At 44.1% G+C, this 27719-nt stretch overlaps 1 protein-coding gene across 1 annotated transcript in view; it reads left to right on the top strand.

Annotated features, from left to right (window-relative positions):
- The window catches only part of Slc24a3 (solute carrier family 24 member 3), a 538383-nt gene that overhangs the window by 48149 nt on the left and 462515 nt on the right, over window positions 1–27719 (top strand). Inside the window, exon 2 of the mRNA XM_027922464.2 lies at window positions 26872–27000. Within this exon, the coding sequence (XP_027778265.2) occupies window positions 26872–27000 (129 nt within the window). The remainder of the gene's footprint in view (window positions 1–26871; window positions 27001–27719) is intronic.

Raw genomic sequence — 27719 nt, 5'->3', positions numbered from 1 at the left:
CAAAGCTGATGAAGCAGTTTTTGTAATCATGACATGTTGAAATGATAACACTTTGGGTATATCAGGTTAAGTAGAATATATTATGAAAGTTAAGTTTACCTGTTTGGCATTACTTTTTAAAATATGTCTGCTAGAAAATCTGCAATGCTTGCATGGCTCGCATCATATTTCTGTTGGACCGCTGCACTGCACCCTCTCTAAGGACCATCCTAGCTCCAAACTTATATTTGCCCATGAAAAGATCCCCAGGTTTGGACTTCTGATGACTCATCTGGTATCATGGCTAAAGCCCAACTTGACAAAGAAAAACGTTATTTGGGCTTTTCTTCTTTAAACGTCATTTGCAAAATAGCTTTTTAAAGAGAAATCCTGGAAGGAGTCACAGAGTCATAAAAGGTGAGCCTGAAAGCTGAATTGTCACTTTCTGTTACCCCTGTGAGCCACTGGAACCATCTATAACTATGGACAGGACTGTTTTTAAAAAGTGACAGTCTGGGATTGAGCCACAGCTTCCTTACTCCATGGCTTTTCCTCTTGGAAGGTTGACTGGGAGCTATTGCTGCTGAGCAGGAGGCTGAGAGGACTAGGCAACCAACCCCCGGTGACAAAAGGGCTCCACGTGTGCCTGGATTCTTCTCATCCTGCATGGTCCCGCTGGGAAGGGGATCATCTTTTACTCCCCCAGAGGTCTGAGTCAAAACACAAATCTTGGCCCTTAATCGAACCTGCAAGGAGGTCTGAAGGCAATCTTAGGAAGCATGTTTTTATTTGAGGCCCTCCATAGGAATGATTTCTTGAATGCCTATTCTGCTTGCTGTCCTGAGTGCTGTAGGGAAATTCAGAAGTCTAAGTTAGATCCCTCTGTAGAGACAAGTGACTTCTGCAAGATCTGGAGAGTGTCAGTGTGCATACAAACCAGACAAAACTGAACTCCTGGATACAGTTTATATTTCCATTGTGAGGATGAGTCTCTCTCCCCTCTGCTCTTTCCACCTGCTCCTTAAAAGTTGGTCAGAGTCAGAGCCTGGAATCAGAAGTCCTGGTCCACCTCTGCATCCCTTGGCATCTGCGCTTGGGTGTGTTCCTGTTTGCAGCGTGGTTCCTGTACAGTTTTACCTCTCTTTGTACTGATTTTCATTGAAGCAGCTGGTGACAGCATTCTTAGGCTTTGGGGGCTTGTGCAAGCTCCAAGAATCTGGCATCTGGTTCTTGACCAGCTGGTTGCTTCCTGCTTCATGGGTTCTTCTTGTCCATTTCAAAGTCTGGGCAAAGGCATGGGGAAGAGAAGGCTTTTGTTAAAAGCCACTTTTAAGACTTTTCCTTGGAACAAGGTAAAATCTATCTTCTTTAGGTCCTGGGTATCTTTTTTCAATAATTAGAACACAGAGGAATAACAATAGAAACAGTAACAATAAGGCAGATAGGAATGAGCATTCACTCTCCTATAGATTTTCCACTAAGCACAAGCTTGTCAGAGATCTCCAGAGAAGAATAAGCAAGCACGTCACTTGCATGGGGGTGATAAGTATCGAATAAGGCCCATCTTCCAAACTAAATCAGAGTGGTCTGCAGAACACTGAGTGAATTGCATCGAGGCTCTATCTTGTTCTGGCAACAATTCACTAGAGGAATGAGCCATTTCACTGGAAGATTTCCATTTTAATATTAGTGCAGGATAGGCCCTGTTTCACAATTAAATAAGAGTCAGGTAAGATTTTTAGTACTAGTGACATCCTGAGGAACAATTGAAAATAGAGCCGCTCAGAGATCATTTGCCTCTGAGCTAAGTTAATTCATGGACCTCCCACGAGTGGACATTTTGCTGATATGGCTTTGCTACCGAGCAGAAGTTCTCTAAGCCCCTCTGTAGTTCTGGAAGAGGAACTGGAATGAGTATGCAGCTTGAGAGAGACTGTGAGTTGCTGGGGTGTCCTGCCTCTGACATGCAGATGTCTCGGGGGTGAAGGCTCTGGCACGTGTGGTTCTGGTTTGGGCTGCTTGCATCTGCCTGAAGCCACCAGGATATCTCTTCAATGATGGATGCTAGCAGTGTGCTTGGCCACAGTCTCTGCTCTGTTTGTCACTCAGAGGCCATTAAAGAATAGTAGACACAGTGTCGGAAGCAGATGATGGTGGCAGTGCCTCCTCATGTTTCGCAGCCAGCCAAAGTGGTGTGACAGCACAGCCAGGTGTGGTGTGGTCACATCTGGAGTTTTTTTTTTCCCTTTGGTACACATTGATTGAGCTTGGCCACAGCCCTTGCCCTCACAGTGATCTTTTAAAATATATTACATGGGGGTGATATTAATATTAACATAGCACTGAGGCTTTTGCAATCCCACTTCCATCTCCAGATGAAAATGTTCAAATCTACAGAAACATTGAAAAAAAAAACAAAACTGCACAATGAACACTGAGATATCCACCACTGAAATCACACTATTAACATTTTGATATGTGTATAGCTTATTTTTTCTTGCTATGGTGAAGTTCCTGCCCCTATTTATTTGTTTATTTTTTGTGGTACTGGAGTTTGATTTCAGGGCTTGCTCATGCTAGACAAGCACTCAACCACTGCGCTATATCCCCAGCTCCTGCCTCTATTTAATACCCAACTCTTTTAAAATTTTATTTTGAGACAGAGTTTTGCCAAATTGCTCAGGCTGGCTTTGAACTTGGGATCTTCCTTTCTCTTCCTCCCAAGTAGCTGGAATCATGGGGGGCATACCACCACATCTGACTTAATCATATATATATATATATATATATATATATATATATATATATATATATGTATATTTTTTAAATCTAGCTCTATTCCCCCCATATTTCAGACATGGACATTGAAGGGGAAGATCACTTTAGTGAATCTGAGGTCCAGGTATCCTTAGTGTAAAGCAGCAAAAGATCAAAGAATGGTCCCTGATGGGAGCCCAAAGGTGAGGGTGCTGGGCCAGGATGTACTGTTCAAAAGCTCAAGAACTTGAGATGATTATGATCTGCCAGGATGATCATAAGGCTGATGTTGGATTCAGTGCTACCTGTAGTTCAACGTAGAGACTTGACACTTGGTGACTTCGGCAAGTTGCTGGAAAAGATTCTGAGCTACTCCTTTTTTATTTGGGGAATAGGGATAACAACACCCAACTCACAAGGCTGTGAGCACACTAAGTGGGGGATTGAGGGCTTGAGATATAGCTCAGTGGTAGAGGGCTTGCCTAGCAAGCTCAAGACTCTTTCTGGATTCAATCCCTAGTACTGAAAAAAAAAGTGAGGAACTGAGAGGCAATGAAGGTACCCCCTAACCATTTCTATCATTCGGTAGGCAGAGTCAGAAGGGCAAATATTACAAATGCAAGTAACATATACCTTTGCACAATGCCCAGCACGTAAACTCACGAGAGGGTTGATATTGATGAAGCTCTATGGGTATTTGTTATGGTTTGGATGTGAGGTGTCCCCCAAAAGCTCATGTGTAAGGCAGTGCAAGAAGGTTCAGAGGAGAAATGATTGGATGGTGAGAGGCTTAACCTAATCAGTGAGTTAACCCCCTGATAAGGATTAACTGAGTGGCAACTAAAGTGGTACGGTGTTGGTGGAGGGGTATATATATATATGTATCTGGCAAGTGGAGACCTCTCTCTCTGCTTCCTTATCATCATGTAAGCTGCTTTTCTCTGCCACACTCTTCCACCATGATGTCCTGCCTCACCTTGAGTCTTGAGGAATGGAGTCGGCACCCTATGGGCTAAGACCTCTGAAACCGTGAACCCCTGAATAAACCTTTTATCCTCTACAGTTGTTCTGGTTAGCTCTTTTAGTCACAGCAGTGAAAAAGCTTACTAAAACAGTATTATGTTTAGAGATAGTATTAGGAGCAAAAGCTGTAATTACCATGAGTGTAAATAAATCCAAACTGAACACAAAGAATCAGGGGTTTAAAATTTTTTCTCAGTTCACAACCTGTGCATCCTTAGGAAAAGAACTGTTCCATTTGTCTCTGCAAATGATAAATTTCTAGTTTATGGCTTTCCAAGAAAGACTGAAGTTAGGAGACCATCCTCCTCCTCTGTGGCCCTTTAGAGATGTCTGGTGGGACATCAGTGCTGAAGGTGTCATTTTTCAGAATAGGACATGGCTGCTGGAGCTCTGCCCTCCTGTTAGCTACTGGTCTCTGGTGTGGACAGACATGCTCCTCTGACTGACTCAGTGGCTTCCGGTTTGTCATCCAGCAGTAGACAAGACAGCCTGTCATCAGAGAGGATGCCTCAACTTGAGTCACAGATCCAATGTGTTTCTAATTGGAAATCGAATCAGGGGTGGCCTGGGAGGCAGGAAGTGAGGAAAGACTTTCCACAGCACTTCGGAGGCACCCCCAGCCCCTCATGAGGCCCAACATGTTTCAGGCTGCCACGTAAATCAGATGACACCATTCACAGCGCCGTGCTGGCGTCATGGAACTTCTCTGAGGCAAGAGGTCTTCTCAGAGAGATGGGGAGTTATTTTGGGGACACCTAATTCTCTTCCATCCTCCTCTTCTGCTCTCCTTCTCTACTGAGCTAGTTGTTAGGCTGCCCTGATGGAGACAAGGTGAGAACACACATGGGTGCTCTCCCCCACCCTGAAGATGAACACAATTTGACCTGATGGGTGATGGATCCTGAGAAAGAGGAGAGAAGATTTTTGGATGAGCATTTGCCACCTTTATTAAAAATCTTCATCTCCAGGGAGGCTGATGTATAGAAGAGTTCACACACATGTAGGGCCAGCTTCTTGAAAGAAGTTCATATGAAGATGCCTAGGTTGGGACGTTGCAGAGCCATGCTCTGAACCAAAGGACGGTGCTTGTCAGGGCAAGGCTTGTGTCTTTTTAACAGAAAAGCTTAACATGACACACCAGTCATGCCGCTTTGTGCTGTCAAAATAGAAAACAATTCAAAATGCTGAACTTCCTGGGAGACTTATCTGCAGATGTTTCTGCAGGTAGTGTGGGCATCGGGGCTGGGGTGAGCAGTTGATCAGTAGTCACCTCGAGAACCCAGTTTTGTTCTCTTCTTTCCTTCCCTTCCTATGTTAGTTCATCCCAAAGCCAGCTTCCCCCATGGCAGCAAAATTGCTGCAGAGGTTCCAGGCATTTCCTCTTCACACGCAAAGGGGAACAGATGATGTCAGCATTCTCTCTGAACAGCGAAAGCGCTCTTTTCCTTGAATCTTCCAGCAAACTTTATTTTTCACAGCTCTGACTAGGATAAGTCCTGAACTAATCCTGTTGGCCAGAGAGATGCTCTTTACAGATTCTTCCAGTTAAAACATTGTTGGCCACCCCTGGCACTGAGCTGGGCTCAAGCCATCGCTTCTCCATAGGTCCTGCTGGTACAAGTGGTGAAAGAAATGGGTGGAAAATATCTTGAATAAAGGACAACATCCGTAATATCAGCCATGGAGACATTTACGAACCCTACTCTTCATATCTGTGACCCTTCTGACCTTTCACCACCCACTCCTCTTTCTGCCATAGAGCAACCTTACATGGTTTCAGAAGAGATGGACGTGCCACTTCATTCCCAGAATCCCTTGCTCCACCAACTCTCTTAGCAGTGTGTGTGTGTGCGTGCGTGCGTGTGCGTGCGTGCGTGTGTGTGTGTGTTTTGTATTCTTTTGTTATTCCTTTTCTTTTCTCTACTTTTAGAAACAGTGGAAGAGTTCCCCCCCACCCCGGCCCCACACACCTTTTTCTTCATTTCTGGCTCCCTGTCAAAGGACTCACGGACCTTGTCTGGTAGCAACCACGATGGACAGGGTATCTCATAGCAGTCCAAGAGAATGGTCAGTCCAAGTGTGGATTTGAGAGAGAGACCACGGGCTGTGGAGAAGGGAGCAGGCAAAAGGAGTAGACTACAGAGGGTGGGCAAGGAGCCCTTGGTCAGGTGCATGCAGAAGATACTAAAGACTGAGTATTGATTATCATTTTCAATGAGTATTTTCAAGGGGGAAGTCATGGAAGATTGCATTAGACATCAGTGCTACTTGTCAGAACTCTGGAAAATAAACAAGGTCTGATTTCTTAAGTATATCCCTAATTAATAGAAATTAGCATAAAGGAGGCATTTCTTTCTGGCTGAATGGTGGAAAACAGTTCTGCTCATTGCCCACGGCACGTGTGTCCAGGTGAGTCCTGCTTGTGTCAGCTTGTTCCCTGTCCCACTGAGTCATGCGTGTCCTCTCTCCCAATCTTCCCTTTCTTCTTGGGGGACCTCAGGTTCAGATTGAAACTGCGAGGATATGGATCCTATCTTTCTTTCCACTCAGCCTTATTATTCTCCCCTTGTTAGTTTCAATTTCCAACTTGGAAAGGTGTAATCCATGGGCCAAAGAGTAGGAAAAAGTGAGAAGAATGAAGTGACTTTGTGTTTAAATGAAAACTGCCAGTCCTTGGCTCATTCTTGTGTTTCTCATTATTCAGGAGGATATTTTACTTCTGAGGTCAAGTTCCATGGTGAGAGGAGAGAACCAAAAGGGAAAACATTAGAAAATCTATGTGTCCATGACTTCAAGAGATATTTCCAAGATGAGGCCAAAGTTACCTTCAGTAGCTGACACAGTTTGGTGTCCCTTGAGATCTCCTCTCAGCCCTCCTTGGGTTCCAGCCACAGTGTCAGTAGGCAGTTCATTTTGAGTTCAGACTCCGTGATAATGGTGGTAAGTGCCACCTCCAGCACGGAGCATGTGTCTTTCTGTTTCCTGCTCCCATTGGGGTGGAACCGGGCTTGACCCGTTCAAAGTGCTCTCTGGAATTTGGGGAGTTCATGCTCCTGAGCACCTTTAAACTGTGAGGACAAAAGGTACATTCCTCATTGTTCAGGTGGGCAATTTAGGGAAGCATTCTGAATGCATCTCTGAGCTTCTAGCAGGATTGCACCCTTGTTGCTGGTGGGAAGAGCCTCCATTATGCCCATTATATATGCTTCTTTCCCCTTTCCCTGTGTTGCTTTCCACTCTCCCTCACTCCTCTTCCCGAGTTTTCCCTCAGAATGAACTACTTGCACCCAAGTCTTTGTCTCAAACTCAGCTTTTGGGGAATACAACCAGGACACCTGCCAACATGGATTGCAAGATTGTTTTGCAATCTAAAGCATTACTGCAATATCAAAATGACATTTGAGTCTTTTGTTTATTTGACTGAGCTAGCATATGCCTGTCAGTTGGCTCAGGCTAGCTGATAATTTGGGGGCTGTTCATAGACTATGTCGATCCACCATCAGTAATTCACCCTCAGCCACTGCACTTTGTACTCGAACCCTTTGTGCCCCCTTACTCAGATATGAATTCCTACACAATTTCCCAGTTACTCTTACTTTGATTTATAGAAGCCATTTGGGAGGCTCCATGTTCATGGAAGAATGAGGAGCATTTAAGCTGAGAAAATAATTCTCTGATTAGTAGAATGAATGAATACAGGATGAAGGAACAAAGATTTGGGGAAGACTTTTACTTTCTGTTTTGGACTTCACCAGATTTTATGTGGGATGGGATTAAAAAAGGGGGAATCATGAATCAATGTGGAGTCTCTCTGGTGCTATTAGAGAAAATCCAACCCTGTGTGGCTCAGGCTACAGAGGGAAGCCATTGCAATGTATAGTTGAAAAGCTAGATCAGTCTAACCTCAAGTATTCAAGGCTGATGTGTGATGTCATCAAGCTCTTGACTGTTTGCCTCTTGGTCTGGTTGTATTTACTTTTGTATGATGGCAGCATTGTTGGACTACTGGAAGCAGTCTCTCCTAAGTCCAGGTTCAAGCCCACTGGGGGAAAGTGGGTGTCTATCTCCTGGGAACTCTGCCATTCCCATAGATATTTCAGTTATGAGTATTTCCCAGAAAAAATCATCATGGCCTGTGAGATGTGACCCTTTGGTATGTTAGTCAGCTTTCTGCTACTATAACAAATACCTGAGCTTGTCAAGTAATAAAGAGAAAAGATTTATTTTTGGTTCACAGTTTTGGAGGTTTCAGTCCATATTTGTTCACATTGCTCTGAACCTTGTAGTATGGCAGCACATTATGGTGGGAACACATGGTGAAGCAAAGCTGCCTACCTCATAGTGGCTGGGAAATAAATAAAAGAGTGTGAGAAAAAGACCAGCACCCTTTTTAGGCTACACCCTTAATATCTAAAACCTCCTGCTAGACTCCACCACTTAAAGGTTCCACCACCTCCCAATAGCAGGAAGCTGGGACTAAGCCTTTAACTGTGGGCCTTTGGGGGCCATTCAACATTAAAATTATAGCAGGTGGCCATGCCACTGGGACAGTCTTCATCTTTGGTGTAGAGGATGAACCTTCCCCTCATAGCAGATGGACTGGGAGTGGTAGAAGTTTGCTCCTAAATGAAAGTCTGAGGTTGATTCAAATTAAGGGAGAAGGGATGTTGAAGGAATGCTATGGATGGGGAAGCATAGGCATCAAACTCCCAGCATGGTTAACACTTAAATTTCTCAATAAAGATTTATTCAGTCCTTGTGCTGTGTGAGTACTGAGGGCCAATGAGAGAGAGAGAGAGAGAGAGAGAGAGAGAGAGAGAGAGAGAGAGAGAATGAGAATGAGAATGTCAAGCTTATTGTCTAATGGAAGAAATAAGAAACATGGCCTGTAATCCCAGCAGTTCAGGAGGCTGAGGCAGGAGAATTGTGCGTTCAAAGCCAGCCTCAGCAATTTAGCAAAGTGCTAAGTAACTCTGTGAGACCCTGTCTCTAAATAAAATAAAAAACAGGGCTAGGGATGTGGCTCAGTGGTTACATACCTCTGGGTTTAATCCCTAGTACCAAAATAAAATAAAATAAAATAAAATATTAAAAAAAGGAAAAGGAAAGGAAACATGTGGATAACTGTAGTATAATAATTGTTTGAAGACAAGTTTCTTCTTCTTTGTGAGCAGATGAAATGTTCTTTCATCGCTCACATTGTATCTCCTCTTTCCTGCCATTGCTCTTCCTTCTCCCCATCCCCCGGAGAGCCTTGATACTTGGTACATTTGAAGAAAGGTGGCCTGTTGGGATTGGAAGAGGAAATTGCTTCCCATTTCTCTTCCCTCTGCCTGACTCTTCATGATGTTTCAGCTTGTTGGTATGAATTAAGAAAAGCCCAGAATGAGGAGAAGTCTTGCTTCTTGCCCTCTTCTCGGATGGCAGAGACAAGGCTAGCCAAAAAGGAAACACAGACAAATTTTATACTTACTCTCAGAAATAAATTGGACTGTTTATCCAAACACAAATGATGGGCAATGACAGTGATTTTGAAAAGCCATGTGATACAGTGTGGTCAAGTTTTGCAAACAGGTGAGTTTTAAAGAGAAATGCACGTTCTCAAATTTGGCAAATTTGTAGTTATTAAAAGTGTTGTGTGTGTGTGAAAAATATAGGCATGGGCATTGGAGCCTGGGTGTGACATATGGTCCTGCTGGTGTGGAAGGTACCATTCAAGGCTACGATCTCCAGACTGTTCTGAAGAATGTGTATTTATTTAGAATTATATATTTTTAATAGTGTTTTATACTATGTATAAATATGTGTAATCATGCATTTCATTAAGCCTTGCACCAAATTTTATATTTAATTTTTGTATTTTAAAGAGGTACCCCAGTATTACATAGGCCTCAGGCTCCATACATAAAACCTAGTTCACCCCAAAGTTTTTCATATTTTGAAACATAAACTTAAGTGGAAGAAAATAAAGATAAGAAAAGCCATATAAGAATAATAGTATCTCAGTGGTTTGGGAGACTGAGGTAGGAGAATCTTGAGTTCAAAGCCAGTCTCAGCAATGGCGAGGTACTTAGCAACTCAGTGAGACCCTGTCTCTAAATAAAATACAAAATTGGGCTGGGGATGTGGCTCAGTGGTTGAGTGACCCTGAGCACTCCCTGGTACAAAAAAATAAAATAAGAATAATAGTTTGTTTTTCAGAGAACAAGTTATTTTGATTTTACTAAAGTATAATAATATTAATGTTATTGTTTATGAGTACTACTTTTTAAAGTATCTGATTAAATATATTTAATTTTTTTCAGTACTAGGGATTGAATTCAGGGCCTCAAGCATGGTAGGCAAGCTCTCTACTACTGAGACATATCACCAGTTTATGAAACCATTTTTTAAATTATTCCATACTTTGGGAAATTCTATTTGAAGTCCTGTTTATTTCAATTTAAGGTTCATTTTTAAAAAATATTGAAGCTTAATAGCTGTCTTATCTGAAGTAGACAATTAATTAAGATACACAGACCCTAATCATAGAAAAGATCATAGGTAGATCTACTAAATCAAGATATTAATTTTTCTATTTAGCTTACCAGTTATGCAGTGACTTCTCATCTTTCTGATTTCTGTTGATAGATCCTGCAACTTTTCAAAAGATGTTGTATTTACATATGGTTAATAAAGGTGCTCAAAACTCATTGGCACTTCTCGTTTTGGAGTGTTTCTCATAAGATTTCATAATTCTACTTCCAAGTTTTAAGGAGGAACATAAAAATGTATTTAGAATCTACTGACTTTCATCACTGCAGGAAGGGCACCAGAAATACTTGATATTTGTTTTCAAGATGCCCTTTCTATAGAACAGATTTCTATAGTAAAGCAGCTACTTGTCTTGAAGGACATTATATGGGTGGGGTGGTTGGGCACAAGTGTATATTCTCTGAAAATGTCCACTAGGTGCATACTTACCTGGTGGCTATGTGTATTCTCAGAAAAGGTTAGCATACTAATAATAGTTGTGTAATTTCTTTTTAAGGTCAACATTTAAAAAAAATTTTTGCCAATAAATAATCAGCACACGTCTATCTGTATGGTATAAAAATTCAAGATCATGTTCTCATCTCATTTCAAATTATTGTAAAGATTTTGCTATTTCAAATAACATTGATGAATCATTTCCAGCGAATCCATATAAAGCACATTATGCTATAGTGTATTCTAAAAGCTAGGAAGGATATTAAGTGTGATCTTCTTTCAGCTCCCACCATGTGATGGGTAACAGGTGCCCTTCTGTTACATTATTTGGAATATGCTGGCACATGAACTCTATAGGTGCCATTGCATATTTTATTGTTAATATTTTACCCATATTGTTATATATTAATATTTATCCTTATTTTAAATATTAAATAAATGTGTTTTTCTTATTTTCGGAGAGGCATGTGATATTGATATGAATGTTCTAATATTTTCTTTCCACTCTTAAAAAGGACATGTGGACCATCTCCCTGGAGTATATAGCTCTGAAGACTGGGAAAGGTTCCCAGTTAGCCTTCATGAGATGACTGTACCCAAGATTTAACACACATACACACATCCGTGCCTGCACACACCGCCACACACATTCATGTATGAATCCTTAAATTCCAAACTTGAGAAACTTTAGAGGTTACCTCATTCATGCCTTTCAATTTCAGATGCAATATTTGAAATAAAGTAATTCAGTTTCTCCAACAGTCTAAAGCTAGTGACAGATCTGGGGCCAGAATTCCTAGTTGCCAAATGCCCAAGATACTGATTCCCTATTACCATAAGCCCAGCTACCTTCCTATGTAGACTTCAGATGCTTTTCTTGATTAACTTGAGTTGGTTTTTCTTTAAATCTTGATTGAGGGATGCTTCTGTGTCACAGAACAAAATCACTTGTCTGCACATGAGCCTTTGGGGTACATTCCAGATCCAAATTTTAACAGGCTCATTTTTAGTACTGATGATTCTTTCCATTTTCTTCAAATAGTGAGATTGACTTATTGTTAATGTCATGACTTACTGTTAATGGATGATTCTTCATTCCAGGCCAAAAAAAAAAAAAAAAAAGAAGCCCCAAATAAAAAGTCAGTCAGCCCCATCTTCTTTGTCTTATTAGAATATTTGATCACCTCTGTCTAAATGCCCTTGCAGTTTTCTTTGCCTTGCCTTGCTCCTGCAGTGTGCTGACAGAATTGGGATTCCACCTTAGTTCTTTACCTTGCTTCCAAGGTAAAGTATATCCTGCTTATGAGGTAAAGCCAACTCTTAGTGTAACCACTGGTCACATGTAGCTCTTTAAATTTACAATAATTAAAGTTAAATTTTAAAGATGTCATTACTAGTTACATAGTCATATTTAAAATGAATAATAGCTACATGTGGCTGATGGCTGCCATATTGGACAGTGCAGGCACCTGCAATCTAATCGAGAGTTCTTTTTGGACAGCACAGATCTAGACTGATCACCATGGTATTTGGAGTTCTGCTTTTTAGAATGTTCTTGGGGAGCATTTCAAGAGTTTAGAAGAGGATTGGTAGCCACTCTTCTAGGTTATGTGCATGCATGAACATTAATGTTTGAGAAATATCTTAGCCATGTATAGCAGAATACCATAGACTTGGTGGCTTAAACAGATGTTTCTCTATTTAATATCCCAAAGTTCCTGGTCAGGTTAGAATCAGGCCAGATGGTCAAAGAAAAGCCCAGGGAGTGTGAAAAGTAGAATTTTAACTGGCAGCCTCTATCTGAAAGACGATTTCCATTTCAGAATTAGGGATCCACATTTCCCTTATCAAAATGTGGGTCCACATTTCCCTTATCAAAATGTTACCATCAACCTACTTTTTCTTCCTCCCTTTCCCTTTCCTTTTTTTTTTTTTAAATATTTTTTAGGGGTAGATGGACACAATACCTTTATTTTATTTGTTTATTTATATGTGGTGCTGAGGATTGAACCCAGGGCCTCACACATGCAAGGCAAGTGCTCTACCACTGAGCCACAACTCTAGTCCACCCTTTCCCCTTCTTGAATACTGCCTTTGTTATAATACCAGTTTCACAGATATCAACAAAGGATGAGATGAATTAGTTTCTTGTCCTTAGATCATTCAGGATAACGGGAATGGGTAGGGTAAAAGCTGTACCATGCCCCTGATACCTGGGAAATATGTGGTTTATTTCTATTTACCCCTCATGAGGTATAGTGAGGTATAGGTTCCTGCTTTTGTTGAGGGCTAACAATAGTTCTGCAAAATGACTGCACTAAGAGATGAATGTCTCTAACACCTTTATCCTCTCTTTCCTGTTAGACGGGACACAAAACTGATGAAAGCATCACTTCTTCGCTTTAATTCCTACCATTTCACTTCCAAAGGCATGTATTCCATTGGAGTTGCACAGTCAGTCCCACCCACCTGGAGGTCTTTGAGAGTTCTTGGGGCTACTGCAGAATGCATTGCCCAGAAACTTGCAATTTTCTTCCTGAAATTCAGCCCAGCTGGGGCACACATTTGCATGTACCAAGTCAGACCCTTTCATGAATGCATGCATGCATTTATTTAAAGATATTATTATGTCTCACTGCTCAGAGTGGTTTTTGGATAAGCAGTGCTGGCGTCCACTGGGAACTTGTAAGAACTACAGAATCACAGAGCCCATCCCAGGTCTTCTGACTCAGAATCTGCATTTAAACAAGGTTATGTGCATATACATGCATTAATGTTTGATAAATGTCTTAGCCAGGTATAGAAGAATACCATAGACTTGGTGGCTTAAACAAGAAAAATGTATTTCTTACAGTTCTGGAGGATGGAAGTCTGAGATCAGGGGGACAGCATGATCAGGTTCTGGTGGGGGCCCTTTTCTGTGTTGCATACTGCTGTCTTATTGTGTCCTCCCTCATGTGGTATAAAAAAGGTTAAAAAACTTCTTGAGATCCCTTTATAAGGGCATTAATCCCATCCATGGGTTTCACTGACTACACCCAGCTGTATAACCTAATCACCTTCCTATTATCATCACATAGGGGGTTAGGATTTCAACACATAAATGAGTGGGGGATACAAACATTTAATCCATTGCAAGAAAACCCTATAGACATTGTGTGTGTGTGTGTGTGAGAGGGGGGGGGAAGAAGGGGGTCCTCTTCAAGTGAGGCTAGTCAGGAGAGAGATTCATGAGGAGACCTGAGCCTTGGGGCTGGTGCAGATTGTGGGAAGTCATCAAAAGACATCAGAGAGCCTTCAGGAGTAGCGATGAGCAGAGAAAAGGGAGACAGAGAAGCAAGTCAGTTCTCAGGGCTAAGCTTGGACCCCTGAGGTGTCTACAGATCATAAAGAGGAAGGCAGGCTCTGGGAAGGGTACACTCCTGGGGGTCAGCCCTGCAGGTTGTTTGAACAGCCCCATTTGCTTTAGTTAGTAGTTCAATAAAGCAAGATGGGGCTGCTGTGAAAAGTGAATGCTCTGAAACCAGGCTGCTGGGACCTGATGTTTCTCAAGGCTCTCAAGGCAATTATAAAAGGGTACTATCGAGGTATATAAGGGAGGAAGTGTCTCTGGGTGTCCAGACCCCATGTGGATGCTAAAGCCCACCTTTAGTGGGGGCTTATGTGGTCTTCCTGAAGGGCTTTTTAAATTCCTGGAGATGTTGAGGGGAACTCTGATTTTGGACTTTAGAGACTGAGAGATCAAATAGTGGGGACTTGGACGATCCTTCTTTAACTCCAGTGTGCACATGAGTCACTTTTTGAAAGTACAGGGTCTGATGCAGGGTTCTACATTTCTCACAAGCTCCCAAGTGATATGGATCTGCTGGTCCTCTGAGTAGCAAGGCTAAGATCCCAGAAAATCCGGATTCTGGTTCAGATTTGCCTCTAAAATTCCTGTGCCTATTACTTAACCCCCAAGTCAAAGGACATGATCCTGAGGGGTGCTGATGGCCTATCTGAGATCTTCCCTGGACACTCAATGCTTTCCTTTTCTCTTGGGGGTTTGTTGACTACCCCTCAGTCTTCCCCAGGTGGTGGCCTTAATGAAACATTAGGACATGATGGCTATGATGCATCTGCTAAGTTTCAGGCCAACTTTTGGGGGGCAGATGAGGCTAGAGACCCAGTGATAAGAAAACAAAGCCAGAGGCTGGGGATGAATGATTGAATAAATACAGGCAGAAACTGGTGAGCAGGTTCCTGGGGGGCCCTGGAAGGCTGCCTGGGAGAAGGGCTTCTCAGTGTAAGCAGTGAGGAGTAGGAGGCTGTATGGATTCCCCTACCATAGTCTCTGAAACAACGAACAAGGCTTGTTGGTTGGTGGTATTAGGTGGGAGAGGTTTTGCCTCTATGATGGATGAGAGGGAAATGACAGCATACCCCGCCACTTTAACCCCTTAGTGTATAAAGGAGCTACCATCTGAGAACCAGATAAGGTCCGAAGAGGGCAGGGGTCCCTCAGAAATGGTGGTAGGGCAGGGTAAAATCATCCCTAATACCTCCAGGCATTTGTGGATGGGATCTTGTGTGGGAGAAGATGGGAGGAGGGAGGCAGGGTTTAATGGAGAGCAGGGCTGAAAAGAGACGGAGGGATTTTCAAGGAGAGACAAGGAGGGATAGAACCCTGGAAGGAGGAATTGACTGTAGTCCCCTTGTAAGTGAGAAAATCCTTTAATGGTGAGGAAATGAGATGGTATCAGGGAGCCAGAGGTAAGCTTGTGTGCTTCTTTCTGGAGGTCATGGGCCACTGCTAGGGCTCTGAGGCATGGGGGCCAGCCCCTGATGGTGGAGTCAAACTGTTTGGATAGGTAGGCCACTAGTGCAAATGTGGGGCCATATTCCTGACCCTGAATGCCAGACTTTGTCCCTGTTTTTATATAGAGGGTGAAGGGTCGGGAGAGGTCGGAGAGATGCAGGGTGGATGCCCAGAGGAGGGCCTTTTTAAAGGGCTTCCCTACCGCTGAGAGTAGGGGTTCATCTTGGGGGCTCTTGGCCAGATTCCAGGCCCTGAAGTACCCAGCCAAACCCAAGAAGGAGAGTCATCTTTGGTCTTTGGTGTAGGTATAGACACAATAAGCTGTTTTCTGTCTACTGTAATGGCCTTTTTCCCTTGAGAGATAGAGAACCCTAGATACATGCTATTTGGGCCTTTTGTGGAGAGGCCCGATATCCCTTTAAGGCCAAGAAATTAAGTAGGAGAACTCTGTCATCTGTTGAGCACGCTTTGGACCGCTAAAAGAATTTGTTTGCAAGAGGTGCAGAGAGCAGGATTGGATCAGAGCAAGAAAAAAGCCTGGAAGAGATCCCTTAGAATGGAGGGATCCAGGGACCCCAAAAGGGGCCATCTGCTTTGGTTGTCTAAGGGATAAGTGGGCCAGGCCTGGGTGCTATATTTGATCCAAGAGGCATTGTAGGGGAGAGTTGACAGGCAGAGAGGACACATTACCCATGTAAGGAGGAGGGAAGAGGACACAGAGAAGGAGGAAACTGATTTATTGGCAAAAGGGGCATCCCCGCTAGAGCCAAAAAATCAGGAGTGCCTAAGTGGCAGGTTCGAACTGCAGAGATTGGTCGTCACCGAATCCTGACAGTCGAAGCTCTCGTCCTGGATGGAGCCGGAGCCATGGGAGACCTTGGCCAAGGCTTTTCAGGACCCCTCCTGGAGAGGCCGGATACTCCCAGGGCCTGAAAGAGGGGAGAGGAAGGGGAGGGTAAGTGTCTCTCTAGCAGCCGAGTCTTAAGGTGAGACTAGGACTTTAGAATCTGCCCAAGGAAGGAGTCCCTGAGGGCCACCATAGCCTTAAAGGCTGTGGTGGGGTGTTTTTCTCCCCGCAGGTAGGCAAAGAGATTTGCCGGACGATAGTCAACATATTGCAAGAGGGTGGATTTGGGGCACTGGGGGTGAAAAGATTTGAGGTCGGAGGTCAAGGTTTGTCCAAAGAGGTGTGGACTATCTCAAAATCCCTGAGGAAGGACAGTCCAGGTTAAAGGCAAAAAGATATCCTTGAAATCTATGACCGAGAAGTGGGTGGCAGTGTGGAGGATCTGAGACAGCAGAGTGTATGGTATGGGTTGGGAACCAAAGGTTGTATGTTGTAGGCCCAGAAGAACTTTATGGGCCTAACAGAAGTGTTGATGAGTCATAGGTAGGACCCATTGGGCTTTTTTACCACTAGTATGGGAGTAAGGGGAATGAGCAGGACAGAAGTACCCCTTGCTAAGAAGGTCCTGAATAATCAGGAAATGGTGGAGGGGGTGTGGGTATCCCATACAATTGGGTCAACTAGGTTAGTATGATATTTCATGTCAGCCTCACAAGTGGAGCAGAATGGCCAGTTTTCTGCCAAAAGGGCCAGAAAAGATGAAGAGGCTGATTCTGGGACCTGACTGATGCCAGGAGCCCGTATGTTGATTGTTGGATTGAATTTAGAGAGAATATCTCAGCCGAGCAAAGGAACTTGACATTGGAGCATAACTAGGAACTTCTGAGAGGATGGGAAGTTGTCTATGGAAGAGAGTAATAGGGGAGTCTTTCTTGGATAGATGGTTTTTCCTCCTACCCCGACAATAGGAGAGGTGGACTGCACTGTTTGCCCCCAGAATTCTGTCAGGACTGAGAAGGTAGTGCTGGTGTCAAGGAGAAAGTCAACCTTGCACCTATCCACCTGAATCTGCACCCTGGGTTTCTGTCTATTGATTGTTACTGCCAGGGACAAGGACCCAAGGCACCGTCAATTGATTGCCATGCCCAGAAGGTCAGAGGGTTCCCTGGCCATAGGCCTCCTACGAGCTCTAGGACAGTCAGAGCCCCAAAGACCTTGTTCTTGACATTTAGGGCATGGGGTACACGGAGTGCATGGTGCGGGACATGCCCTGGCCCAATGTCCCTCCTTGCCACACTTGAAGCAGGCACGGGGCGGGGGCGGGGGCGGTGACCCAAGGAAGCACCCTGCAAGACCTGGGTGAGCATCTGAAATTTCTCAGTTTGGGGGGTGGCAGGGCCTTGTCTGAGCTTTTTTAGTTTGGCCCAGATGTCGGGGTAGTTCTGCGAGAGGAAATATGTCATCGGCCATCTGGGGTTTTGGGAGTTTGATCTGGGGCAGCAAGTGGCCCCGGAGGGTGATTGGGATTAACTTGGTGAGTTTCATCCGCATGGGCTCTGGCAAGTTCCCAGACTCTGGTACGTCACTTGAATCTAATGTATGAAATATGATATGTCAAGAGCTTTGTAATGTTTTGAACAACCAATTAAAAAAAAAGAAGGAGAGTATTAGCCAATAACATATAAGTGAGGCTATAAGCCTGGAGGGCCCTTTTGAAACTCTCTTTTGTGGTGAATGAACCCAACCTTTGCTCAAGTTGCATGGGGTCATTAATAGAGAACAGGACATGTACCTGGATAATGCCCTCAGGTCCAGCAACCTCTCTTAAAGGGGCCATGGTTTGTGGGACTAGGGGTGGGACCTAGTTTGGGGGGAACTAAAGGTGTCGGCCGAGTCAGGGGGAGCACCTGAGGGGTGGACGGAGCCGAAGGGGGAGGTCGGTAGGGAGGGGGTTCATCTGCCGGATAGGTAGGGGTGAGAATGAAGAAGAGAAAAAGCCTCAACATGGGGGAACTCCTTCCACTTTTTCGAGCGCTTGCAGAAATTAAACAGATCTCTGAGAATTGTGGGATCTAGGGATCCTCCTGGGGGCCATTGACTTTGATTGTAATTGATAGTAAGGCCAAACTTGTGTGCAGAATTTAATAAGGAGGAGTCTGCAGGGAGGGAAGAAGAGGCCCCCATAGGTCAGGAGAGGGACAAGGGTGGTTGAGAGAGAGAGAGAGAGAGAGAGAGAGAGAGAGAGAGGAGTGCCTGTTCTTCCACCCCTCAGTACCTCCTATTCATGAACCAGGTTCCAGAGAGTCCACCGTGACCATGAAGGTCGTGGTGGGGTGCGTTCTCTCCTCCAGATTGGGCATCAGAGGTTTGCCGGACGATCACGGTCAAAGCCCCTGCGTAGCCCATCTGAAGTTGGATACCCGATAGGGGAACTCACCTACTGAAGATCTGTTGTTGTAAACAGCACTCGAAAGAGTGGACCAGGACGGCAAGCCTTGAGAGAGGGGAACAAGCAGCGAGGCATTCCCCCTCCCCGGGAATCAGAGCCCTGCTGGATCACATGATCCTTACCTACCAATCAGAGCCCTGCTGGATCACATGATCCTTACCCACCAATCAGAGCCCTGCTGGCTCACTTGATCCTACCCACCAATCAGACTAGCCCTGCTGGCTCACCTGATCCTTACCCTCCAATCAAAAAGCACCCCATGCCAACTGTCAAACCACCCCTGGCTCTATAAATATGCAGAGCGGTTCCTCAATAAATGGGCATTTGCTCTGACAACAAGCCTTGTTTGTTCTTTCAGTCTCAGTCTCACAAACAACCTGTCTTGGTATTTCCAATATCCATGGAAGAACATGCATTTGGGGAAGTTTGGACTCTTGGCTCAGGCCTTTGAGTGCTTTGGGTTGTCCTTTGTTCCCAAGGCCATACTTGCTAGGGGCTCAGCCACCTCACCCCTTCCCATACAAAAACTGTCAGGGTCAGTGTAGGCAATAGAGGGAGACAGTGGAGGGATCAGTGTGAGGTGGACAGGAAGACGAGGAGATTTGGGAGGGACGTAGTGAGGAAGCTGGCCATTGTCTTTGCGTTTTCTTGGGTAAGTTTGCATGGAGACTGGTAATGGGGCCAGTCACCACAGATGCAGAACATCAATGAATATCACCCATTTCACAGGGAAGCCCCGGAGCCTTGGCAGCTTGATTAGGTCCTTGCCCTCCCTTCTTCCTGCTTTTCCTGTGTCCTTGGCCTAGCAACAATGCCAGGTCCTTGCATGCTCTGTAGTCCTTTTGCTGATCATGTCTGGAATAGCAACTCAGACTCCAGTATGCCCATAAGGATCTCCTGTGGGTCTTGTTAGATGCAGATTTCCACTCAGGCCCCAGGAGGTTCTGAATGCTGCCAGGTGCAGAGGACAGGGCATCAAGTGAAATGCCCTCTTTCAATTGAGCAGGTGACTGGGGTTGGTTACTTGCTCCCCCTTCCCCTCTGAGTGAAACAGAGGTCTCCTTTGAGGGACTGAGATTCCCAACTGGGTTTAATCTCTATATGTTTCCTCTTGGAGTGGAGGTTCTGGGAAGAAGTTTAAATCAAGTACGAAGGCTGCTGTCTGTGAGTGCCATGGTTGAGTTGGAGACACTGGAGGGAGTATTTGACCCAGCCTGCCTATTTCTCAGAGTCCCTTTGCCCATCAGACATAGTGTGCAAACAGCTAGAAGGAGAGAAGTTTAAATGGAATCCATGACCTCTCTGCAACTGAGTTCTTCTTCCAGACTCCTTTTCTGGATCTCTCCTGTCTTTTGGGAAGCTTTGAGGAAGTTGAGGGAGTTGAGGGAACCCAGTTGCAGAGTTTATTTAGCTCCCAGCTTCTCTCCTCCTGGTGGTTTTGGAGAGCTCACTTTGGTGAGTTGCAACCTTTCTACAATTTGTATTCCTTTCTAAGGACCACAAACAAATGCAAAGGGAAGATTTTGTTTAAAAAATCTACGTGGAAGCCGGGCATGGTGGCGCATGCCTGTAATCCCAGCAGCTCTGAAGGCTGAGACAAGAGGAGTTCAAAGCCAGCTTCAGCAATGGCGAGGCGCTAAGCAACTCAGTGAGACCCTATCTCTAAATAAAAAATACAAAGTAGGGCTGGGGAAGTGACTCAGTGGCCGAGTGCCCCTGAGTTCAATCCCTGGTACCTCGCCCGTGATCCTCCCTCAAAAATCCATGTGAAGCCAACTGTCAGTCCAGCTTGGGAAGCTGGGGCAGGAGGTTTGCGAGTTTGAAGCTAGCAACACAGTGAGACACTGTCTCAAAAAAAAAAAAATCCATGCAAAAATATCCACATGAATTAAACCAGGACTCCACTGCCCTCTCTTCACTCACTCACAGAGGGTGAGAATCACCAGGCAAAGCCTCCTGAGATTCAAGGTGTAGGGAAAGGAAGGGGGTCATTGGGAGATTGGTGCTGCTCACTGGAGTCTGCAAAAGGCAGTCCGCTGGCAGCTGGCTTATGTAAACCTGACCTCCAACTCTGGGGTGAAGACCTGGGGTGCATAGAGTAGACGCAGCTGTGTAAACTGCTGGGTGGGGTATTTATAGCCTTGGTTGAGGAGCACTGAGCCAGCCCAGAGAGCCCAAAGTCAGTGGCGACTGCCATCCCTGTGTTTCTTGTGCCCATTAACTTCTTTCTAGGTGGATGCATTAAGCAGGCATTCCAAGACTCAGTTCCTGAATCTGAAAATGGGGGCAGGGGCTGTTGCATGGTTCTTTGGATATCTGAGAATGGTGGCCCTCTCCATTCTAGTTTACAAAAAGCAGCTCAGCGTTTCAGTTCACAGGGAGGGGAAAGTTAGTATGTCCTCTCAGACATAAGGTTATAAAGCCTTGATTCTATAAGACTACTCCTCCAGGCTCCCAGAACTCCCAGAGAAGGTGGTAAGTGCATACCTGGACTTTGCAGTCAGATGTAGGTTTGGTCCCCAGCTTGATTATTAACTCCAACAACAGCAGCAAAGAAAATGGGCAGCACTCTATAAGAGGAGGTGGTCAGATGGTACAGGAAGGATACTTGGCTCATAAAAGATGCTTTTGCTGATTATGCAGCACAGTCCCTCTGTGCTGCTTCCCCAGGTGTCTGAAGGAGTTAATCCCCTCAGCAGAAAGCAGGCAGCCCTACCTCCCTGCTGGGCCTGGGGTCAGCACTCAGTTAGGGCTAGAAGCCCCATGGGATAAAATTGCTCACAGGAGACTGTGTGTTACCCTTGGGATGAAGGCTGTGAGCTGAGGCTGTTTGTCAGGGAGGACCCAAGGAGACCCATTCTTGGTGTCAGAAATCCTTGGGCTCTCTATGCTCCAGTCATGAGAAGGAGGAGGGGGAGAGAGACACAGAGAGATGGAGAAAGCAAGGAGAGAGAGAGAGAGAGAGAGAGAGAGAGAGAGAGAGAGAGAGAGAGAGAGAGAGAGAACGAGTGCACACAAGAGGGTGAGCATGCAGCTCTGTAATGGAAACTTGGCATGAAGCCTCCCCTTTCTTTCCTTCCTCAGTGCCTGCAGCTTGAGGCTCGGATTGAGAACTGGGCTTCCTCCCTCCCAGCAGCACCCCACACCATTTCCAGTTTCACTCCTGTCCTCCCTTTTTGGAGCCCACAGTCATACAAACTGCCTCTGTTGGTGACATGTGTCATGGGAGCCTCCCCTCTTCACCCCCGACACTCACCCCTTCCCCCGACTAATTAGGCCAACATGCAACTTCCAGGACCTGGCAGATGAGGAGCCAAGAATGCGGTGGACAGGGGCCAAGTGTTTTTGTTGACATTGCTCAAGTGTAGCTTTGCAGAGCAGCCTCTTTGCTGTAGCAGAGAAGTGCAAGGAAGCTGGGGTAGGTGAGCAAGGAGAGAGCAGTGAAAACAGGAGTGTGGGCACCTCTTGGTATCCCCTTTGCCCTCCCCACCCTCCACAGCTTCCCTACTGACCACCCTCTGCTCCTCCTCCCTAAATGCAAGAATGCAGCCCTTCATGTCATGGCCAGTGGGACCAGCTTAGTCCCCAGGAAATCTACACTGAGCTGAGCATCAGGCATACAGTGGGGTTTTAGTAAGGTCTTTTTTTCTTGTTTTTTTTTTTTTTGTGTGTGTGTGTGTGATGCTTCCCAGGGGTGATGCTTGGGCCTCACTGTTATTCCTAATAGTTTCTGGGAACATAGCTCCAGTGAGACACTATCCATCTACCTTACTATTGTCTGGACGGTGCAACCACAATGAATTTCATCCTATCCAGGGGACTCCCAAAAATTTGGAATCTGAAGTCTGTTAAGTTGGGTTTAGATTTTTATTCTGTTGCTTCCTTAATCTTGGGCAAGTTATTCAGAGTGCCTCACTTTCCTTATTTGCAAACATGGAGCTAATATTTCCATGTAGGATTTGTGTGAAGATGAAACATGTTGAAGAATAGAAAGCCCTTTGTATACAACAGACACTCAATAAATGGAAGACAGGAAAGGTGGTTGAAGGGGCCCATGGGTTGACTCTGATCTTAGGCAAATCACATCTGCTTTGCCTTAGTTACCCTGAAGGTAAGTTGACCACAGAATCAATTGCCGTTTTCTCCTTCACTGGGAGTTTTGTGAGGACAAGTGAACTCACTGGGTTATAATGCTGTCAAACTTGGTTCTCACTTGGAAGGAAAATGAATGAAATGCAATGTTTTCATCATATTTTCTCAGACTGTAGTCTCTGCATTATTATATCAGTGGTCAGTGGTCAAGTATATTTTTGTTGAGATAAAAGTTTGTAGGTTTTGGAATCCAGAGGTGCTGCCTTAATAGTCTCTAATTCCTGAAGATATTGAATCATTATGTAAAAAAATCCTCTAATTTTCTGCTACAATAGCTGGCTTTACTTTTACATCTCTTAATTGGTATCAGCTTTTCTCTTAGAATTACAGAACCATGGAAACTTGGCATAAAAAAGAACTTTGGAAGTTATTGGAAGGGTTACATTTATTTCTTTGCAGACCTTTGGGGTCTTCATGAACCTTAGAATTGCAGTTCCATAGAATGCTTTTCTCTGACCCAGATTATGACAACAGTAAATGGCCAGTCAGCCAGCCACAGCATGACTCTCTAGATACCACGTGGGCTGGCAGCTACATGGTGCCCTGTCCATATCCCATGCACTGGCTTCTTCTGTGCATATTGGCATACAGCTTCTAGAACTTGCATCTCATTGTCCAGGATCCTTGCTGGGCACCAGAGCTCACTTTAGATATGCATGTGGTCGGTTGAAAATTATGGAGAATTAATGTCCTCTGGGACAGTCTTCAACTAATGGCAGACCAGGAGTAGGTGGATAAATACTCAAGCTCCCTCACATCTTAGTGTCTGAGATGCATGTACACCCTGGCTCCCAAGAGCTTTCAACAAGGGTCAAGGTCTCCTCACTCATTTTGGCAACTGGCTTAAAACATACCTTCTCTGCCCCACTTCCCGATTTCCTTATAGGTTCTTCCTGGAATCACCTCCCATATAACCAGTGGTGCTCAAATCTTCCCCTGAGGGGTTGCTTCTGAGGAAACCCAGCCTGAGATGAAGGAAATGCCTTTATCCACACTTTTAGGTCATTTTTTTTTGATGATATAATATTACATTCACATTGAGGACTGCTTGTTGGAGTTTAAATCCTCTGACCTCATTGTTTTTTCATGAGTTCTTGAATTTTTTTTCCCTCTTCTTATTCTCAAGCATAAGAATTAACCATTCCATTTAACCAAGTGGCACAAATGCTTAGAAAACTTTGAATTATTCCTTTGGTGGTGTTTTGACAATTTGTGGCTACAATGTAGGTTTTTGTATTTCAGTCTAAAAATTATTAGTATTTCACCACCACCACCACCACCCCCCTTTTTTTGGTACTGGGGATTGAACTCAGGGTCAATCAACTGATGAGCCCCATCCCCAGCTCTTTTTGTATTTTATTTAGAGACAAGGTCTCTCTGAGTTGCTTAGTGCCTCGCTTTTGCTGAGGCTGGCTTTGAATGTGCGATCCTCCTGCCTCAACCTCCCAAACCACTGGTATTATAATCATGCATCAGTGTGCCTGCCCCACCCCCTTTTTGAGAAAAAAAAATCTGGGGATGTCCTGACCAATACATATAAGTTATAATTAGGCATCTTGATAATTTTACCTCAGGGAGTAGGTCTGTGTTTGACTGAGAAAGACCTCAGTATATGATACTCTATGTGTTCTTTTGGCTTAGGTGAGGTACCCACAAACATTGTCATTTCCAGAAATTTCCGCTAGTCTCTCTTTATGCATAGGTACAATGGGAATGATAATTTCAACTTGTACCTACTGAGAACCAACTCTGAGCCAGTACTGATTAGGTGTTGGAGAAACCATGTTCATGTTTCCCCTTTCTTTCCTGAGTGGTACCGTGAGGATCAAATTTAATAGTGAAGGTGGAATCACGTGGGAACTGAACCACTGTAGGACTAGAGAAGGGAACATGATGACATTTGGCTCTTCCTTGACCATTTCAGAATACCATGTCAACGTGGCTGGGTGAACCTGTGACCTTGTATGAAGGCCCTGGGAACCATAAATTAGGCCCTCTCTTGGATTTATATCCATTTTCTGACCATAGCTGTTCTAGACATCCAAGAGTTAGTCATGGTCTCATATAATTTCTTCCTTTAGTGCCAAGTTGTTAGAAAGAGCCATCATAATTGGTTGCCTCCGTCTCCCAATGACCCCTGATGTCTAGTTCAAATTGCCATTTCTTTGCCTTTGTCTTTTAAAATTTGTCTATGATAGTTAGGACCACTGACTACTCTCTTTTCTTTTCTTTTTTATTAGGTGCTATTAGCTCCCACTTATTTATTTATTTATCTGAGCATTTTTTTTAAAGTTTGTTCTAAATAGTAGACATAACAGTAGAATGCATTTTGATACATCATACATAAATGGAGTATAACTTCTCATTCGTCTGGTGGCACATGATGTAGAATCCCGCTGTAGAATGGTCGAGTAATCATATATGTACACAGGGTAATATTGTCTGATTCATTCTACTATCCTTCCTACCCTCATACCTCCTACCCTCCCTTCACTCCCCTTTACCTAGTCCAGAGTACCTCTATTTTTCCCTACCCCCAACCCTTATTGTGAATTAGCATTTGCATATCAGAGAAAACATTCGGCCTTTGGTATTTTGGGATTGGCTTATTTCTCTTAGCATGATATTCTCCAGCTCCATCCATTCACTATTCTTTTCTTGAATTCTCTTTCTGCCTCCCTTCCTTGATACCATGTTCCCTTGCTCTTTCCCTTCCTGTCCTGATCCTTTGCTTGATTCTTTTACTCTATTTGCCCCCTGAAGGAATGTTAGATTTCCCAAGATTTCTTCTTCCATTCCTTCTCAGTCGTCATCCTGGGATCTCTATCTTCACATGGAACATATAGAGATCCCACCCAGACATATGTCTCATGTTCTTCCCTATTTTCTCATTACTCTCTTGGGGCCTTCTGTACACTAGTTTTCTCACCTGAGGAACCTTTACCCACAGGTCATATACTTACCTTTTGATACCCTGAAGATACTTCAAACTCAACATGTCCTAAACAGAATAGACTGTGTTCTTTTCTTGTATGTGCCCTTTGATCTCTGTTCTTTCCCCTGGCATTTCCATTCCCATGGTCATCTTAGCCAGAGACCTGAACTCTGTCACATGCTCAGCCTCTGACATGTATTCTGTGCTCTGCTTTTTCCTTAATTTCTTGTTTTTTTGAAAACTTACTTTGTGGTGCTCACTGGCCTATGCTTGGAGATGGTGAAATGGTATCCTAATTTGGGTAACCCCAAGAGACAGATCCTGAGCTCATGTTCAGTGGCAGATGGTTTATTCAGAAGGTAATTCAAAGAAATGCCAGTGGTTGGTAAGCTGAAGACAGCTTTGCTGACATAATGGAAATGACTGCACTCATCTCTTCCTAATTCCATTCTCAGGGATGTCATGTAGGTAACTTAAAATTGGCCTTAATGGGAGTATTGATAGCTTGGAAATAGACCAATGGCTACATTTCTGGAATACTTTTCCAATTTGAGAATTGATTGTTAAACATTGGGTGCAGGAAATTTCGAGACAGGGAAGAGACAACCACTAATGAAATGTGCTTTATCAAGAGAATTATACTTTTGATAATTGGAGCTTATCAATTATCAATTATTGGGGGAAAACTTAGGAACCTGTTTCGAATTCACACCATAAAGTCATCCCATTCAAGCAGTTAGGTATTTATACAACAAATTCTAGGTATCATTGGCTGAGGGTTGCCTCTGTTGGGCCCAATAGAATCCAGTGAAAGCCCTTACGTGGGTAAAGGCAGGATGGCTTGAGGGGGATCTAGGCAGGGCTGAGAACATGATGGCTGATAAAGGCACTGCACATCCAACATTGGTAAAGGCTGAAACAGCTGTTAGTTAATGTATGGTTGTTGTCTTTTTTTTCTCTAGAGCTTGACCTCATGGACCTCATAGGGGAAGACAGAAAATGGATGGTAGGAAGGAAGCTAATGCAGGTGAATGATACTCTGACTTCTGAAGATACAGGATTCCGGAGCAGCAAGAACTGCACTGAACCAGGTAACAGCAATGTCTATGCACTCAGTGGTGGCTGCCATTTTCTTTGGTTATGGCTGAGGAATGGCTGGATGACATATTTTGCCTTTGATTTCAAATACTGAGACACTTGAAGGACATTTAGGTAGGTGTCTAAGAAACTCAAAGGTGAGAAACGAAGGGATTATAAAGGTATGTTTCCAGCTCTGTCTTCTTTTCCTAGTGGAGTTAAGAAGAAGGTAAGTCAAAGTCAGTGGTGTCCTGATTTCATACTGATATCAAATGGAGTCTGATACTAGCAAGTGAGAGGCTGTGACAGGAGAAGGATGAGTAAGGATGCTTTGCAGCTCTCTTTGCTTTGATTCCTGGGATCCTTTCTGACTGGTCTTTAATCGGGAGCCTTGATTTTTGTCACAGGAAAGACACATGACGTTGATCTTCTTGGAAGAAGTAAATATGCATTTATGCATCTATCTTTTGTTCTATTTGATATGTATTGTGCCTATTCTTGGAAAGATACATGGAATATTTTAGCTCTAGTAATACTGACCTGAAAAGAAAATAAATTCAAAGAGGATCAATGAGAGCTAGGGATTATTGGGACTCAGTTTATCAGTCCTCAGGAAACTGACAGGTATGCCTCTGGGTGGATGAAGTTGCTAAAAGTTTAGAACAGGGGTCAGAAAACTTGTTCTGGAAAGAGCCAGGCAGTAAAATAGTGTCTGTAATACAGTCTCTAAAAA

Source organism: Marmota flaviventris, chromosome 2, assembly GCF_047511675.1.
Source record: "Marmota flaviventris isolate mMarFla1 chromosome 2, mMarFla1.hap1, whole genome shotgun sequence".
In the NCBI taxonomy this organism is placed as follows: domain Eukaryota; kingdom Metazoa; phylum Chordata; class Mammalia; order Rodentia; family Sciuridae; genus Marmota; species Marmota flaviventris.
The sequence above is the reverse complement of the archived record's forward strand: the minus strand, read 5'-3'. Positions and strand labels throughout refer to the sequence as shown.